The sequence below is a fragment of the Neovison vison genome, chromosome 8 (assembly GCF_020171115.1).
Source record: "Neovison vison isolate M4711 chromosome 8, ASM_NN_V1, whole genome shotgun sequence".
In the NCBI taxonomy this organism is placed as follows: Eukaryota; Metazoa; Chordata; class Mammalia; order Carnivora; family Mustelidae; genus Neogale; species Neogale vison.
Window position 1 is genome coordinate 56,071,560 of NC_058098.1, and position 17,779 is coordinate 56,089,338.

Below are 17,779 nucleotides of genomic sequence, written 5' to 3' on the forward strand. Positions count from 1 at the left end.
AGAATTTTTTAACTTAACAGCTACTCGGGCCGGTGGTCTTAGAAATACTGCTTTACAACCAAACTAAAGTTCAAAAAATACTAATAAAGCCAAATATTTGGAGACCTTTTGAAAACATTGACCTCTTAGGAATTTCTAGCCCTTTAACAAAATTCTTCCCCTCCCCCAGTGTGCTTTAGTTCAGGGAGGGGGTGGGTAAATTCAATAAACTCATCGTGGATGCTTGTTGAACCCACTTAACAATATGCTCCTCAAAGGGACCTAACCCAGTTTCCTGGAAAAACAGTTATTTTTAAGGGGGCAGAGGGGGTGGGGCTGAAAAGTGATGTTTTCATTTCACAGAGTTAAATGCAAAATGAACTCAAAAGGTGACCCAGAAACTACACAAAGGAGACGGGGCTTCACAGACTACTACTACGGAGAATGACCGCAGAAGTGGTTATAAGTTGGCCTTCTGACAAAACACTTTTCATCTTCAGAAGCTAGCTGCGGTGCACGTGGCCTCCTGGCTTTGGGAGAGCCTGCTTTGCGGGGTGGAGTGTTCCCAGAGCCGTGCCTGATACCTATTTTTGGGCTTCTTACTAGAAACAGATGTTCGGCTAGAGATTGCTGCTGCGCACTTCGAAAGTGACAGAGTTGCCCCTTTTTGTTCCACAAGCCACCAGTCGTAAGGGCCATTCTCATCGTACATTTTATCTCCTCAAGGAGTCAGAAGCTGTTCTAGACTTCGGACATCTGGGGCTTGCCTATTAAAGAATTAATCTGCTGTGGTCCCGCTTTTTCTCATCGTAAGTTGTTACAGAGGAAGACTCTTGTAGGTTTTGATAAATGACTATTTCCTCAATTGAGCTAACATCCTGGATTCTTCGGCAGTTTAAAACTTCCTTAGAGCACTTTATAGCCTTCAAGGCATTTGTCCCTGACATTCTCCCAGTTTGTGGACAGAGACACTAAGCCTCTAAGAAAGAAGTGAGTTGACCAAAGCCATGTGGCTGGCAGTTGGCGTCTGTGCCAGTCCTTTCTGTTCAGTCAGGCACGACTAAATACGCGTCTTCTGAGTCTTAGCTTCGCCTCATTACTGTCACTCTTAGTGTTTACCCTGCTCTGACTTGTGAGGAAGTGTCTGCACACTTTTGTCTTCCTTACCATGAACCCACCTGAGCAGAGACTGTTAGAAATATTCGTGTCTCTCCCCATCCATCGGATTTTTCCTCTTCGGTGCTAGATTTCTGCGTGTGGCCGCACCAGCGCCCCGATGTCTTCTTCTAGGCTGGGGCCTTGAGGTCCACAAAGCACCATTGAGGCCCACAGACACATTGTGCACATCACTGCCCGTGTGAGCTGGTTGCCTTTTTTTTTTTTTTTTTTTTAACATACAGATATGTTATGAGAGCGCTTTGCGCATATGATCTGAGTCTTGTCCTTCATTGCCCTGATGATTGCACTTCACAGTCCTATGCTTCTTGGATGAAGCATTTATACCTACTTTAGTTTATACTTTTCTTTCTTTCATCGTATAGGTCTTTTTTTTTTTTTTTTAAAGATTTTATTTTTAAGTGATCTCTACATCCAGCGTAGGGCTTGAACTCACAACCCTGAGATCAAGAGTCGCGTACTCCACCGACTGAGACAGCCAGGCACCCTATAACTATCGTCCGTGTATACATCCTGAACTGCCAACAGAACCACGAGCCATGGGGCAGAGGGAACCGTTATTTCCTTTCTTTGTGTGTGTGTCTCCTTGGAACATCTCCCATGAGGTGGGGGCTCCGTGAATCTTTGCTGGTTGAGTTGAAAGATAAGTGTGTGTTTAGCGTGCCAGCTAACAAAGCATGATCAGGCCTACCCTGTCCACTCTGGGTGGTTTTGCTTCAGCTCTAAGTTTTGGATATGTATTTTAAACAGGCCAGCACATCCTAAAAACATCTATTTTACACAGAATTCACAAAAGGAGGAGGGAGCACCAAGGTCCAGAGGAAGGGGACCGAGGTGGTGCAGAAGTAGGGGCGCTCTTGGGCCCTGGCGGCCGAACTATGTGAAGAGAGGTCTCATGGCTGATGGGCATTTGCTGCAGTTTCCTGTTTCCTGTCAAGGCCTGTTTCTTCAGGCCCTTCTTGTGGCCCGACTCTGGTCAGGTTGTAAGAGCGTGATAGTTTTCAGGGGTTCGGGCTGTCATCATCACAAAGACTCTTGACAAGAATGGAGAGCCTAATCACGAAGCTCTCAGAACACAGTTTTGAAAAATGGATAGCTCTGGTACTTCACGAGTTGGATAAGAAGCTAAAGATTTTACTAAGCCATCCAACAATCCTGTTGACCAAACCTACCATAGTTTCTCATATTAAGGTAGTTGTCTTTTTTTTTTTTTTAAGATTTTACTTACTTATTTGACACAGAGAGAGAGAGAGAGAGAGAGAGAGAGCAAACACAAGCAGGGGACTCCTGCAGAGGGAGAGGGGGAAGCAGGCTCCCCGTGGAGCAGGGAGCTGGATGCGGAGCTCGATCCCAGAACCCTGGGATCATGACCTGAGCTGAAGGCAGATGCTTCACTGACTGAGCCACCCAGGTGCCCCATGATAGTTGTCTTTAATATGCTTTTCTCTACTCCTGAGAATGTTCCACTGACGGTGTGGAAATATTTAAATATCTACCTTTTTAAAACCTTAGAACTAAAATATAACTGATTGGGTAATTTAGGAGGACACTAGAGAACCGGCTTTGAGGTGTTCTTACTTTGGTTAAGTGGCTATTTAAAAATAACGGCTGTTGCTCCACATTCAACTTGCTTTGTGTCGCCAAATTTTGAAAGTAAAGCTGGAGATGAAAGGTGCTGTATGCCTCAGCCTATTTATCCCCCAAATCCGGGTCCTCGTTGCACATGAAGTTCACCTGACATCCTGCATGGTGGGTGTAAACAGTGTCATACAGTGATGCAGGGTACAGCCTGCTCAGGGGACAATTTATTTCTTTTTTTTAATTTGCTATCTATTGGACTTCTAATTACTCAGGCTGAATAGAAGGAGAAAGGTCTCCTTCTTATAATAACTGCCAATTATTTAGCCGCAGATTAGAGGCAGAAGTTCATTGTCCATAGTTCAGACATAAGAAGTAACACTGCCTTCCAAGAAGTTCTAAACATACTTGTCTTTGTTGTTTTGTTTTTATAACTCAGTCCATTACAGTTTAATTATTCCAACAAAGTTTGCAATTTAACAAGTGTGTGGAAATGATTAGTCTGATTTCCTTCCTATGTGCCTGCATGTCTCTCACTGAGGAGAGTCTATATTATGGTTGTGAAAGGGATCCATACAACAGACCTATGTTCTATGGAATATTTGTGTTCTTACTAAGCATTTCTAGAGGACTTTGCATTCACTTATTCTTTTTTTTTTTTTTTTAAGATTTATTTATTTATTTGACAGAGAGCACAAGTAGGCAGAGAAGCAGGCAGAGACAGAGGAGGAAGCAGGCTCCCTGCTGAGCAGGGAGCCCGATGCGGGGCTTGATCCCAGGACCCTGAGATCAAGACCTGAGCTGAAGGCAGAGGACTCAACCTACTGAACCACCCAGGCACCCCTCACTTATTCTTTATTTCTTGTAATCCCCTTCTAGAAAACGGGTACAAATTCTGTTTCCCTGATGAGGTAAATATGCTTGAAAAGTAAAATTTTCATTAAAAAATCTGGTTTCCTTCCTTCCTTCCTCTCTCTCTCTTTCTTTCTTTCCTTCTTTCTCTTTTCTTACATTTTAAATAGTCCTCAGGCTCTTGAGTTCCAAAATGACTAATTAGTACAATGATAATATAGCATTCTCTTTCATTGATCTGAAAATTATACTGTCCTCAAGAGACCTCAGTTTGATTGGTGTATTTTGATGCCAGTGGAGAAAATTTGATGCCAGTCTCACAAGAGTTTCTTCTCTGCGGTGGGAGAGCGCTGTGAAGCCAGCCCCGATGTGAGACGGAGGGGACCCTGTGTGGATTAGCAGAGGAGAAGGAGAATCGGTTTCCCGTGGGATGAAGGATTTATGTTACAGCACTGACAGAGTCCCCACATGTGCCTGGCAGAGGCCGAATGCTTTTGTTGCATGATTTTTATCCCTCAGAATCCTATGAGATAGTATCCTCATTTCTCATTCTGTGAAAATCGGCTAAGTACGTATGGATGCAGAGAGATTTTTAACAATAGCGTCCACCCGTCCACTGCCTGACCATGCTGAGCACACGTTTGCTCAGGAGCTGCCAGGTGGAATGCTAAGATCGGTGCTGTCCCTGCTTCCCCTCATGGCCACTGTTTAGTCCGTGCACCCATCCTACCAGGCAACACTCACACTAAATTGTAAAAACATGTTCAGTTTTTTCAGCGTATCTTAAAGTAACTGGTTGGGGTACAAATTGTTCTACCCCCACGCTACCTGATTTCTTCAATTAGCGCCATTCATTAATGCCAGAGCACTGATTTCTTCAAACCCAGTTAGAGGGCCCCCGTTTTAAAAATAAAGGGTAAAGAAGTTTGCGGATGGCATTTCCCCTCTTGTCCTGTATTAGCCAGCACCTGAGAAACCTTCCACTGCACCCGGCTCCAGACTGGCGGTGTGCTTTTTGAAAGCATCACAGGAAAACAGAAGGGTTAACTCCCAAGTCAAGTTTGAGACTTGAATACACTCGTGTTGAACATTCTATTAAAAAAAAATGTCAGGGTGGGGAGGGGCGTTGGTACCTGAATGGCTTGGGTAATCATCTGCCTTTGGCTCAGGTCCTGATCTCAGGGTCTCTGGCTCAAGCCGCACGTTGGGCTCCCTGTTCTTCAGGGAGTCTGCCTCTCCCTCTCTCTCTGCTTCTCAGCCCACTCATGCTCGCTCTCTCTTAAATAAATAAAGTCTTTAAAGAAGAAAAGAAAAATGTCAGAAGATGACATGAAAGGAAAGTTGTCCCATGAGGGAAATGCTACAGCTGAACGGGGAGCAGAAGGTATTTCGAATACTCCTTCAGCTCTGCGTTCTCGCCGTTTTAGCCATGAAGGCGTGGAGGCTGAGGCGAAGAATAAAGCTTCCCTGAAACCAGAGGAGACTCTAACCACGACAAAAATGGAGTCTTGACTATTCACTTGTTAGAATGGAAATAACCAGAATATTTGGGGTCACAGAAAGTAGTCTAAGCAAAATAGAATCTTCTGCCTTTTGGGAGACTGAGATCCTGAAAGAGCCATTGATAGGACTGGAATTCAAAGCAGCAGTTTAAAATTATGTAGTAATGCAGGGGCACCTGGGTGGCTCCGTCGGTGAAGCGTCCGACTCTTGGTTTCAGCTGAGGTCATCATCTCAGGTCATGAGATCGAGCTCCCAGTCGGGCTCTGCACTCAGGGGGCAGTCTGCTTCTCTCTCACCCTCTCCTTTTGCCCCTCCCCCCAAAATGACTAAATAAATCTTTTTAAAAATATAAAATTAGATAGTCTAACGTATTCTCGTTTGGAAAGCTCTGAGGGGAGCTTTGGAAAGTCCTGAGGGGTGCAGAACAGCACAGATCACTTGATCTCTTCTATGTACAGATGTCTGAATATGCACAGTTGGAGGTTTATACATGCATAGAAAAAGAACTGGAAAGGTATGCCTGGAAAGGTCTACATTTGGGGAAGAGAATAGAAATTGAAGAGGAAAGGGGGATTTTTGTGCATTTACTTTTTATGTTTCTATCTTTAAACTTGCGCACATGTGTAATTAAGAAAACCTTATCAACAGGGAAGACAGCAATTTGAGGTCTCTGGGAAGTGTGTAGTGGTTAAGGTGTAGGTTCTGGATTAAGACTGTCAGGGTTTGAATCCCGTCTGCTCTCCACTGGCTGTACACTCTTACACAGGTTATTTAACTTCTATGCCTCCTTTTCCTGCCGTGGAAAACAGGAATAACAGTACTTATGTCATGTAGCTGTCAGGAGGATGAACTAAGGAATGCAGGGGAGAGCGTTCTGGATCACGACCCGACACAGTAAACATTCAGCATCTGTTAGTCGTTATAAATTAGAAGAGTCAGACAACTTCCAGCTTTAATCAGTTCTTGGTGCAAACATCTCATTTAAAACGTTTTTAGCAATAGGAGCACCTGGGTGGCTCAGTGGGTTAAAGCCTCTGCCTTCAGCTCAGGTCATAATCCCAAGGTCCTAGGATCGAGCCCAGCGCAGAGAGCCTGCTTCCTCCTCTCTCTCTGACTGCCTCTCTGCCTACTTGGGATCTCTGTCTGCCAAATAAATAAATAAAATCCTTAAAAAAAATAATGTTTTTAGCAATGGCCTTAGTAATCACGGTACATTTTCTCCAAGTTCCCCTGTGGTTGTTAATGGTGTTGTCATATTCTTAGCCCACTGGTAACCTCAAAAGGAAGAGTAACAAACACAAATGGAATTACCTTGTTTCGTGTAGAGTGCCACACATTCTGTTTGAGGAATTCTCTTGACTTTGCTTCTCTGACCATGTAACCTTATATACCTATTATTAGTCAACTAAAGAGATGGGAATAATGAGGTTTTTCTCTCTTCCTTAGGAAGACTATGATCGTCTGAGGCCTTTATCTTACCCAATGACTGATGTCTTCCTTATATGCTTCTCTGTGGTAAATCCAGCCTCATTTCAAAATGTGAAAGAGGAGTGGGTACCAGAACTTAAGGAATATGCACCAAATGTACCCTTCTTATTAATAGGAACTCAGGTATGTCTGCTTTGATTTTACTATTTAAGACTATTTTACTATTTAAGACTATTTAAGAATAGTTTCTTTGGCCTCTCTTGTGGTGTCGCTTTGAGACAAATAGTCCTAAGGTTTAGCAGACGATATGCATGTTTAATCTCAGTTGTAAGTTATAATAAATTCTAATTACAGAAAAATAAGAATTTGGAAAAGCAATGCCCAAGTAAAGCAATCATACCAGTTGGCTTTCAAAGTGAAGTTCATCTGTTTGATCTTTTTTGGGTATGTGGGATTAAATGGGACTACACGCTTTATCTTTAAAGACTTGTAACATTATGGGACATATTGACCTTTCTTGATTAGATTGATCTCCGAGATGACCCCAAAACTTTAGCAAGACTGAATGACATGAAAGAAAAACCCATTTGTGTGGAACAAGGACAGAAACTAGCAAAAGAGGTAACAGAACCTTTACAGAATGTAAAAATAAGTGTAAAAGCAGCTTGGGTGATAATTGAAACTAACATTTATTGTATACCGGGCTGTATAAGTGCTGCTACATGCATTATCTCATTTAATCCTTGCACCTTCTTGGGTGGGTCTGTGACAAATGGAGGGGTTGGCGACGTCAGATAATTTGTCAGGTCCCATACGTAATAAATGGTAGAGCTGGGTTGCAGGGAAGGCCTGACCACAGAGTCCAGGCACTCACACCTGCACGACACTGCCAACAGTATTTTCCTCGTAAGTTATCTGTAGAAAGAGGCATCAAAGAAAGCCCATTTAAATCTTTTAAACATTTATACTGTGCCAGAGCAGACTCTGTCTTCGGTGAAGACCCACAGAGTAGGTGGTGGAAGGGCATATAGGATGAGTTTAAATTTGTAGTTAAAAAATGATGGCTAGGCTTGAAAAGAAATGTGTTGCATTTTCTTCCAGTCCTTTTATGAAAGACAGAAAATATTAGCATTCTGGAAAATATACCACTGTGATGTGCCTAAAACTTGTAACTTCTGTTCACCTTCACCCTGAAGCTAGGCTTACTTTTCTCTTTGGCCCTAACATTATTGGATTCAATTTTTTTCGATATGACTTTAATAGGACTTCTGTGGAAACAGAATCTAATAAGGTCTTTTAAAATGTACTATCAGGAGGCAGAAGAAAGCGAGAAAACTTTTTGGAGGACAGTTTTTCCTAAAACAAAAGACAAATAGCTTCGCTGACACATTGCTTTAGAAATTCTGTGTATTTAATTTCATAATCCCTGGGAGAGAAGGAATTTCTAAAATGTCATAGAGTAAAACTGGTAAATGAAAATATTGGTGATTTAACTACTTAAAAATTTGATACATCAAATGCCAGAGATAAAATTTAAAGTCATAAAACAAACGTGACACATATGGCTGAAAAATGGGTTAATATACTTAGTATACAGGAGTTCCTTACATATAAATTAATCAGAAAAAGACATCTATGCCCCAGTAGAAAAATGGGCTATACCATCAGTGGAAAATTTATCAAAAAATATAGAGTGCCATTGAATATAGGAAATCTATTCATAGTCCTTAGTAGTCAAATGTAAGTGCAATTTCTGCCTATAAAATTGGCAAAAAAAAAAAAAAAAGAGAGAGAGAGAAATTAATTATAATAGCAACTGTTCCAGGGTGCAGGACACTCTCTTGTATTATTGGTCATTGATAGCCAATATGCAGAAGCCTAAAATCGTGCACACTTTTGATCAGGCAATTCCATATGTAGGAATTTATCTTAAAAAAAAACTATTACAGATGTGCTTAAAGAGATGGTTATGAAGTTGCTGCTGTTTATAACTGAAAATTTAAAAAGCCCATGCATCTATTAAAAATTTATACTAATAGCTATTGTGATGTTTATATTATGTAGTTTAAGGGGGAAAAAATGGTTGCAAAACACTAGGATCCCACCTGAAGGCCTGTTGGCAGCATTTGGGGCAGTGGGTTTCTTCTTCAAATACTTTTACCTGGCTCCCTTGCTTGCCCTCTCCTGGGGTTTGCCCCCGGCAGTGGCCTTTCCTCCATGTCTCCAGTCCCTGTCTCTGCATGCTGGATGCCCAGGGATCAGCACGCGGCTTCTGGAACATCTCTTCTTCTGCACCCACCCTTCCTAGGCCCAGGTGAGCTGCTGTCAGTCTTGTGGTTTGAAAAGTCTGCCAAGGAAGATTGCCAAGTTCCCATCTCCAGCCTGACCGTTTCCCTAAACTCCAGACTCGGTTATCCAGCTGTTCACCCAACAAATCCATCTGGGTGGCTAAGCATCTAAAAATTAACATGTCCAAAACAGAATTCCTAATTTTATCCTCTGTGCCCGTCCTCCCGGTTACTCGGCTCAAAAAACCTTGAGGGTCACACTCGACTTCGCTCTCGCTCTCCTCCTGTGTGGGCAGCCAGGCAGCCAAAGCTCTTGTCCTGCCTTCAGAATCCATCCAGCGTCCACAGGCCCCTCATCATCCACTCCTCGAACAGTCTGGTCAGGCCCCTTTGTCTCCAGCCCGGATTACCGGAACAGCTCTGACTCACATTTCTGCTTCTGTCTGTGACCCATGTCCACCTGTTCTCAACACAGCAGCCGGAGTGAGTCAAAAATACAAGCTCAATCAGGTCACTGCTCTGCTCACAATCTTCCAGTGGCTCCCCAGCTAGTCACAGAGGCCTACAGACCCCGGCTGTGTCCGCCCTCACTGACTATAGTCTAGGCACATGGCCTTCTTGCTGCATCCCCAGATCTCGGACCTCGGGGTCTTTGTACTTTTGCCCCTCCCTCTGCCTGGAGTGTTCTTCTTATGGAACACTATTTTCTCACTCCTTCCAGGTCTCTGCTCAGGTGTCACCTTCTCAGTGAGGCTTTGCCTGATCTTGTCCCACTCCCTATCCACCTTCCTTCCCCAGTTGTCTCCAGACCACATTTTCCCTTCTGATATTCAAACTCCAGTAGCTCCTGGTGGTCCTTCTCCCTCTAAAATGTAAGCTTCATGAGTCTGGGAGACTTACTTTGTTCCTTGCTGTATGCTTTCATTTGGCAAATAAGATGCGCAGTGAATTTCCAGTGAATGAACGAACGGAGCCTCTCCTAGAGAAGCCAAGGTCCCTATTCCGGCCTCAGGGCTACCTCATTGGCCGGCCTCACCGCTTACCAGTCTCTGCTGCTCCTCTCTCCTGCCCTTCTGGCTTCCTTAGCATCCTCTGAGTGCTCCATTCATGCTCCCACATCACCGTCTTCCCAGTGGTGGCTCCGTCCGCTTGGACGTGGCCCTCACTGCTCACACCACTTTGTTGGGAAGCTTCCCACCTGTGTTCTGTGCACGCCCCATCTCCCCCGAGCTGGTGCTCTGAAGTGCACCGTACCATCTGCCCTCGGTTCCCTTGGTGGGCCCATCCCCCAGGAGAATTTAAGCATGTATAAGCATCACACAGCAAGCACTTTGGTCTTCTGTTCAGTTCTCTGACATTATCTCCAGCACCTAAAACAGTGCTTGGCATATGGTAGGTAACCAGTAAATACGTGATGAATGACATCAATTTTCATAGAGTAAGTGTGGAAGAATATACACTTACCTTTTAGTTGGCTGTCTCTGGGTTTTTATGAATATGGATGACGATTTCATTCCTTCTGCATAGCTGTTATTTTCTCATTTTCCTTCTAATGGTGTGTTGTGTCATACCAACTGTGTAAAAAGGATTTTATATGTTTGTGATTTCTTTTTCTCCCAGATAGGAGCATGCTGCTATGTGGAATGTTCGGCTTTAACCCAGAAGGGATTGAAGACTGTTTTTGATGAGGCTATCATAGCCATTTTAACTCCAAAGAAACACACAGTAAAAAAAAGAATAGGATCAAGATGTATAAACTGTTGTTTGATTACGTGAGAAACATCTTCAGTGGCCAAGGAAACTGTCCATTTCTCTTAAAAAGCATATGAAATGCTACAACTATACCCAGACCTCTTCTAAATAATGAAGCAGTTTAAAACTTGAAAGAAAAAAAAAACCTTAAGAATGTTTCTTAAAGGTCCAAGAAGCAGCAAACAGCATCTGAAGCCACAATCTATTATAAATACTTTATTTCAACTAGAAGGTACAATCTCTCAGGGGTTTCATAGTTTAAAAAGCTACAATCACACCATGTTGTAACTACATAAAAAAACAGTGCTGTAAATGGAACTGCCTGGCTTAGACCATAAACATTTCTGCACAGTCTTTATGGAATCTGCACAAAGAAATATCTTCTCCCTTTGCTCCAATTAATTGTTCTTGTATGTAAGTTGCTTTCTATTCCAGTATATCCAGAGTGGTGAAATCACAAGGCCAGCCACGTAGCCAAAGGTCGCTCCAAGTGTACAGGAGATGGGCCATACCTGAGGAGAGAATGTATGAGATCAAAAAAGAGTAACTGTTTTATTATAACTTGAGCACAAGTGTAACCTAAATATTTCTATATTAAAGCTTAATGTGCTTTCCTAAAGAATGCCAAAAGTGTAATAAGGTTATAACTGCATTTATCATGAACACTAAAAATGTACACATTCTAGTTAATGTACATTTGACTGTAACAAGGCTTCTGGCGACTGTAGACTTAGTTTGATGCTCCCTAAACTGCATGAGATACATCCTAAAATTACAAATTAAAATTCTGGGTCAGACTTTGTCATAATCCTGGACTTGATATAGCTGTCTGAAGTAGTTGGCAATTTTGTCTTTTAATTTCCACCTTGGCTTATGTAATCAGATGACATGAGATGTGTGTATGCTGACCAAACTACAAGAAACTTTAAATAGTGCTAAAGAAAAGAGACCTAGAATTTGAGCATGTTATATGGAATTTATAACAAAGCAACTGCTTCCATAATAATACTGATGTTACCTTTCAGACACAGGTATTGGAACCATAGCAGAAGTTCTAGAACTACAACTTAACGTACACACCTAAAAGTGTCAGTTAAATGCAGTACTGGCTTCTAAATACCCATTTTGTCCAGCCATGTTACATTTTGCAATATTAGATCAAGCAAGCCAGAAATAAATAATGTTGATTTCTTTCATCGACAAGCAGTACGTGCTAGTCCCTAGGTGAAAGGCCCTGCTTTGAAAAAAAAAATTTTTTTTTTATGTTCACCTGTGAGGCTTATTTGGTATACTGGAGCCTTTTCTAATCTTTCTCTGGGGACTCAGGCTGCAGAATTGTGTTAGAGGTGAACCATCTTAATTACTCGTTCTATAACCTAATTATGCTTCCTTGTTTGGTCTGCTATGGATCTGCCTTGTTCCAAATGCCATGCAGCAGACAATAGTGTTAGACAAAGTTTCAGTGTGAACAAATTAATGCAGTTCAGACAAGCATAATCTAACCCATACATTTTTCTCCAGCCTTTCCTCCACTTAAACTTGCTGTTGACTAAGCTATGATTTATTTATGTCTTTGGTGAGCTTCTGTTAATTTCCTTGACTTGAGCTAATAGCTGTGTCTATTGCACAGATTGGGTAATGGAACACTAAACTTTTATACTTGAAAATGACAGCCTTAAATGCTCATATCAGTCACAAATCTAGGATGTACTGTCTTGTATGTGAGCTTTGTAGAGATTTTTAAAAATATAAGCATCATCTTCCCCATTGAAGAGTGAAGAGTCTACTGGGTAACTAGTCAGGAACTTTCTCTCTGAACTGGACATCCAGTGGACATCTTCCTTCTCCCAAAGTGACGGTTCATATGAAGTACCATGGCCTTATGTGTGCTCAAACAGAATCTTTATGTAACTTTCTCATTTAATTTGGGTCGATTAGTTATTAACTATTTTTAGATACAACTGAAAGGAATTGCATAAATCAGTATATTAACTATGTTGTCCAACACATGGTATAAAGGAATTAAGACAGTAAAGTATTATACATTTCCACCTCGCCTTTGGGGATTTGATGGAGATTTTTTTTTTCTTCTTCAAATTCACTTCTGAAACTTTTCATACTTGGTTTACTAGCCAATTAAAGTTAAAGTCTAGAATTTGATCTGCCCTACGAGAAGTGGACTAGGAATCTGGGAACAAACTCTGGTGTCACTCTGTTTCCTGCCTGGGCCTCAGTTTCTTCATCTATAATAAACATGGGAGGTAGAAGAGGACCTCCAACATCTCTCCCATTTATCAACTCTTATGATTCTCTTCTTTCTTATTCACAATATTCATTGTTGGACATTACCTTTTCAGCTGCACATTCTTAAGATGGTAAAAAACCCTGTATATAGACTATTCGAACTCTAAGCAAAGATGATTGTATCATCTGAACCTGAGGTGCCTTAGGTACTCTATTGACCTTGATGGGGTTTGGAGTTTCCCATTGCTTATTAAGAGCCTCTTCATTGCTTTGATTCCTTAGTATTTCCTTTTGCACTCAATCCTTCCTGCCACCCTAACTAAAAACCAAAGATTTGTTTTCTATTCATGAGCAGATTGTAGAAAAATTGCCTTATTTTCAGAAGCACGTCTTCATTAAAGATTTAAGTTTCAGCAGAAATTGAGACTAATCACTGGAACAACTCGTTCAAAGTAGTCAAGTAGCTGGGAAATAAAATACTTCAAAAATATCTTACTGACATGAGTTTTGCTAGTCAATGCAAATACGTTGCTTCAAATAAGGTCATGTATGAATGAACTTAAAAGAAACATAGTTATATTTTTTGCATATAATCAGTTCTGAAGTTCTTAAAAATAATTTTAGGGGCTCCCTGAAATCTCATTTCTAATACTTTGCTAACTTGTACCCTTGTTCTGTCTCTACAGATACATTTTAGGTTAGCCCATGTTGAATGATCTTATTTCTAATAAGTAGAGCCTGAATTAATGGTTTTATTGTGAATTAGTTACTTTAGGCATTGCTTCCATTTGATTTTTAATTATTACTCTTAAGTACCAAATTAAATACTGGTTTGTTGGTTGTTGTTTTTTAAGTGATTGTTACTTTAACAGTGTCCCATCTTAACACATGGGGTTATAAATAAAATAATATGCATAGTTTACTATCTATGTAAAGAACTGAACTTCTTACCTTAGTAGTTTTTATTTAACACCCTATGTAAATGTTTGGGATAACATTCATTCCTCTCTTTCTCATGCTGTAAGTCTAATCACCAGCCAAGGGTGAGCACCTGCACTTTGTTAAAAAGTGTCAAAGTGTAGAGACAATAATAATCCATCATGAATCCTAGCCAAATTCCAACTTGAGTCTCTAAATTCTACTTGAATTGCTTTGTAATTTCAGTATGGCTCTTCATTTCCAAACACACACACACACACACACACACACACACACTCTCTCTCTCTCTCTCTCTCTCTTTCTCTCTAAACAGCTGCCATACTGGGCCTCCAGTGGAATGCCAAGATGAGATACTAGTTTAAAAGTTGTGTCTAATGAGGGGTTAAGGCTTAGAACACTTGCTATTTATTTAATTCTTAAGAAATCATGCCATCGACAAGTTAACATGTTGGACTGGCTTTAAAGGCTACTTGCTAGTGATGAGTCAGGCTTTCCTGCTTGACTTCCCTGGAAATAAGAAGCCCTTAACCGTGACACACTTTTTTAAAGGAGTATTTCTTCATGTAAGGGCAATCTGTCTGATTTTTTATTCCCAGGATAGGGAATGGCAAAAGGAGCAGCTGAAGGGAGTTGGGGGAGACTGCCCACTGAATCACCTTTCCTCTAAGGTTCTCATGACTGAATTTCCTGCTAACCTTCTTACAACTGCTTTAAAATATTTAAAACTACACAAGGGCAAGAGACCGCACATTGACTTAGCAAACCATCCCTAGCTTCATCTTGCATTTTCATACTGAGATCTTGGGGTTTTCCATTTAAAACTAGGTACTTGTCTTACACATAGAGATGTTTCTGTTTAACATTCTTCATGCCACAAATAGGCTTAAAACCAAAACAACTGTGGTATCATCTACTGAACAGACAATCCAACTGCAATGCTACAGACATTTCTTCAAATTATGCTCATCTGAGATGGCTATATATAATTGTTTTGTTTAAGGAAAATAGAAAACTCAGACATTCATGTAAAGGAAGTCATTCACAAGTGTTTGCCACCAAAATGACTGTCTTCTTTTTATCCAGTTTTTTATAAATTAAAAAAATTTAACCACTTAAATGGACTAAAAAAAATCCTGTTGTATAACAAAAGATAATTTATCATGCAAGTGGGTAAAATTATTATAATTACTGTTAAAAACCTATTTTAAAAAATGAATAGCTATATCACATGAACAAAGTGTCTTGCTACTTACTACTATTATCCTTTCTCTAAACCAAATGACTCCTTAACATTGTTTTTTCATCACTTAAACCAAAAAAGGTCAGTGTTCTCTTCAAATACTCAGAATTAAGGAAGGCCTAATATGATAGAGTCTGGGAACCTGGTACCAGCAATAAGTTGTGTTTCCCTCACAAGAAAAACAATTTCACGGTAATAAGCCAAAAATCAATTTCTTAATAAATAATATACAGATTTAACTTTGTATGTTTTCTCTTTTAAACAAATCCATCTTATGGCTGGTTTAAAGACATTTCAAAATTATATAAGCTTATTTCCACCTGAAGACCACACAGCTCTCTTCTGATCAGGCATTACTGATGTATCTATATAGTGTTGAGACTTCTCAAAACATGTTCCAAGTACTATAGAATAATGATTCAAGAATACTAATTTTTGTATCAGACTGGATTTGAGTCTTGGCTCTGCCATTTATTAAATATGTGACCCTGCACAAGTCACCTAAGTTCCCTGTACCTTGGTTTCTCATCTGTGAAATGAGGATCATCATAAAACCCACCTCAGGGGTCCCTGGGTGGCTCAGAGGATTAAAGACTGCCTACAGTTCAGGTCGTGATCCCAGGGTCCTGGGATAGAGCCCTGCATTGGGCTCTCTGCTCCGCAGGGTGCCTGCTTCCTCCTCTCTCTCTCTGCCTCCCTGCCTACTTGTGATCTCTGTGTGTCAAATAAATAAATAAAATCTTAAAAAAAAAAAAATCTAAAAAAAACCCCAAATCCCACCTCACAGGATTGCCGTAATGATTAAATGAGATAATATGCTATTATTATGTAGCTCTTATAACCATACCTATAACAGTATCTGGCACATAGTAAATGAACTGTTAATAGTACATAGTACTGAGCTATTAATAATAATCTTTTAGTCCATATTCCTAACAGACTCAAAAAAGTTGTCATTATAATCTAGAATACCATCATCCCCCAAATACACCATCTCTAAATCTGCTATTAAAAAATTCCTCCCTAAATTTTAAATTGTAATTTAAAAAGCTACATCTCGGGGTGCATGGGTGGCTCAGTCATTTAAGCGTCCAATTCTTGATTTTGGCTAAGGTCATGATCTCAGGGTCATGAGATTGAGCCCACCTACTAAAGAATCTCTTGTCTCCCTCTCCCTCTGCCCCATCCCCTCCCCCCCCCAAAATAAAAACTACATCTGACAGAATTCATGTTTTTTTCTTGTCAAATACGATCCATAGACTTTATATGTATATATTATACCATTTTGGGGGTTCAAAGACCCCATCTATAGACTCCTGGTTAAGAATCCCTGTTTTCTTCATCATTCAACCCTAAGAAGTATTTTATTAACTATTCTGGTTAATCAAAGTAATACCTAATGACCCTCTACATTTTGGTTCAGAATTTTAAGGATCAATTTCAGTAATGTATTCAGTAATTTGTTTGTTACGTGATTTGAGAGTAAAAGGCTTAAATCTATTTTAATTATAGTCTGCACAGTATTTGGTTCCTTTAATACGTATTAAATGCAGGTAGGTCTTTAATCTTGTACTGTCACTGAAATGATACCCACAAGGTTCCTGACAAGACCGTGGAACAGCTGGTTAGTATGTCACTGAGTACGGCAATTTACAAGCTATCACAGGATTCTTAAAATGATGATCAGGTATTTCAAATTAGATGACGATTTCTACTGATGCTACTTTCAGATATTCAATGAAAGTTTTTAAAACAAATGTATAAAAACATTGGGCTCCTTTTAAAAACACCTCCTATTTCACTTAAAAGCTTTACTTTGCTTTTCTGGGAAGGAGCACAATCAGTGGACTGAGAAGGAGCTGAGCTGAGGAGCCAGGTCAGCCACTTACTTGGCTGTGTGGCCTCGACCAGATCACTGATCCATATGAGCCTGTTTGCCAATGTGCAAAACAGGGGTAATACTCCCTCTTGTACTTAAAATGTGGGGCTATTTGTTATTAAAGTACCATGCATGAGTTATTCTGTATATGTTTTACCTTGAAAAAGCCAAACTTATGTGATCATCGATATATTTAAGTAACCGACACAAATAGGTGTTAATTAGAAGTGGCAGTTTAGAACAAATAAAATAATTCATGAGCAATGTTATGTTGTAGGAATACATTCTGTAGGAACATTCTGTATTCCCTTGTCCTGGTAATCCTCTTTAATACATGCCATCCTTCACATGGAATGTCTGGGGAGTATAAAGTTAATGAGAAAACTCTCAAAAGCCACGCAACACACTGCATTATGTTAATCATATGTAGCCTCACCTCAGGAATAGAAGGGCAATTCCTGCTCCTTGCTGTCATTTTTCATAAATTTAAAGAAGTTTAAGTACAAAACCAACTACTTGGTTAAACCAACCACTTGTAGACATTTGTGTCATTTTTAATAGTCTCCTATCAATGATTCTATTCATTCAAACTCCATTAATTCAAAACTATTGAGCCCCTACTATAAACCAAGCAGTTAAATTGAAAAGATTATTTGATTTTGGATATTAAAATGACAAATTCTTAAAAAATAAGTGCTATAATTTTTGTAAAGGTATATGATGTCACAGATACCACAGGGAAACTGATGTAGTTGCAGACCAGAAAACCTGGAAATGGTGTAACTTGTGAGAACAACTCACAGTCTTTAGGATTACTGGCTCTTTCAGATAAAAGGGAGCTAGTTCTAAACTTCTCACAAGCTACTTTTTAATGTTTATTGTGCTTATCACAAATGTGTGTTGCAGGTCAGATCAAATTCA

The 17,779-nt window shown here is 40.2% G+C and overlaps 2 protein-coding genes across 6 annotated transcripts in view; one reads left to right on the forward strand and one right to left on the reverse strand.

Annotated features, from left to right (window-relative positions):
- RHOQ (ras homolog family member Q) overlaps nt 1–10,978 on the forward strand; it is a 34,690-nt gene extending 23,712 nt beyond the window's left edge. The window contains exons 3-5 of one of the 3 annotated variants that reach the window (XM_044263640.1): nt 6,535–6,699; nt 7,042–7,137; nt 10,425–10,978. In XM_044263640.1, the coding sequence (XP_044119575.1) occupies nt 6,535–6,699; nt 7,042–7,137; nt 10,425–10,580 (417 nt within the window). In that variant the 3' untranslated portion in view covers nt 10,581–10,978. Of the gene's footprint in view, nt 1–6,534; nt 6,700–7,041; nt 7,138–8,720; nt 9,161–10,424 lie in introns of those variants that run through there. The other 2 variants (XM_044263641.1, XM_044263642.1) reach the window with 2 other exon arrangements.
- The window catches only part of PIGF (phosphatidylinositol glycan anchor biosynthesis class F), a 35,684-nt gene continuing 28,662 nt past the window's right edge, over nt 10,758–17,779 (reverse strand). For all 3 annotated transcript variants that reach the window (XM_044263638.1, XM_044263639.1, XM_044263636.1), the window contains one exon: nt 10,758–11,068. In XM_044263638.1, coding sequence (XP_044119573.1) covers nt 10,955–11,068 — 114 coding nt within the window. In that variant the 3' untranslated portion in view covers nt 10,758–10,954. The remainder of the gene's footprint in view (nt 11,069–17,779) is intronic.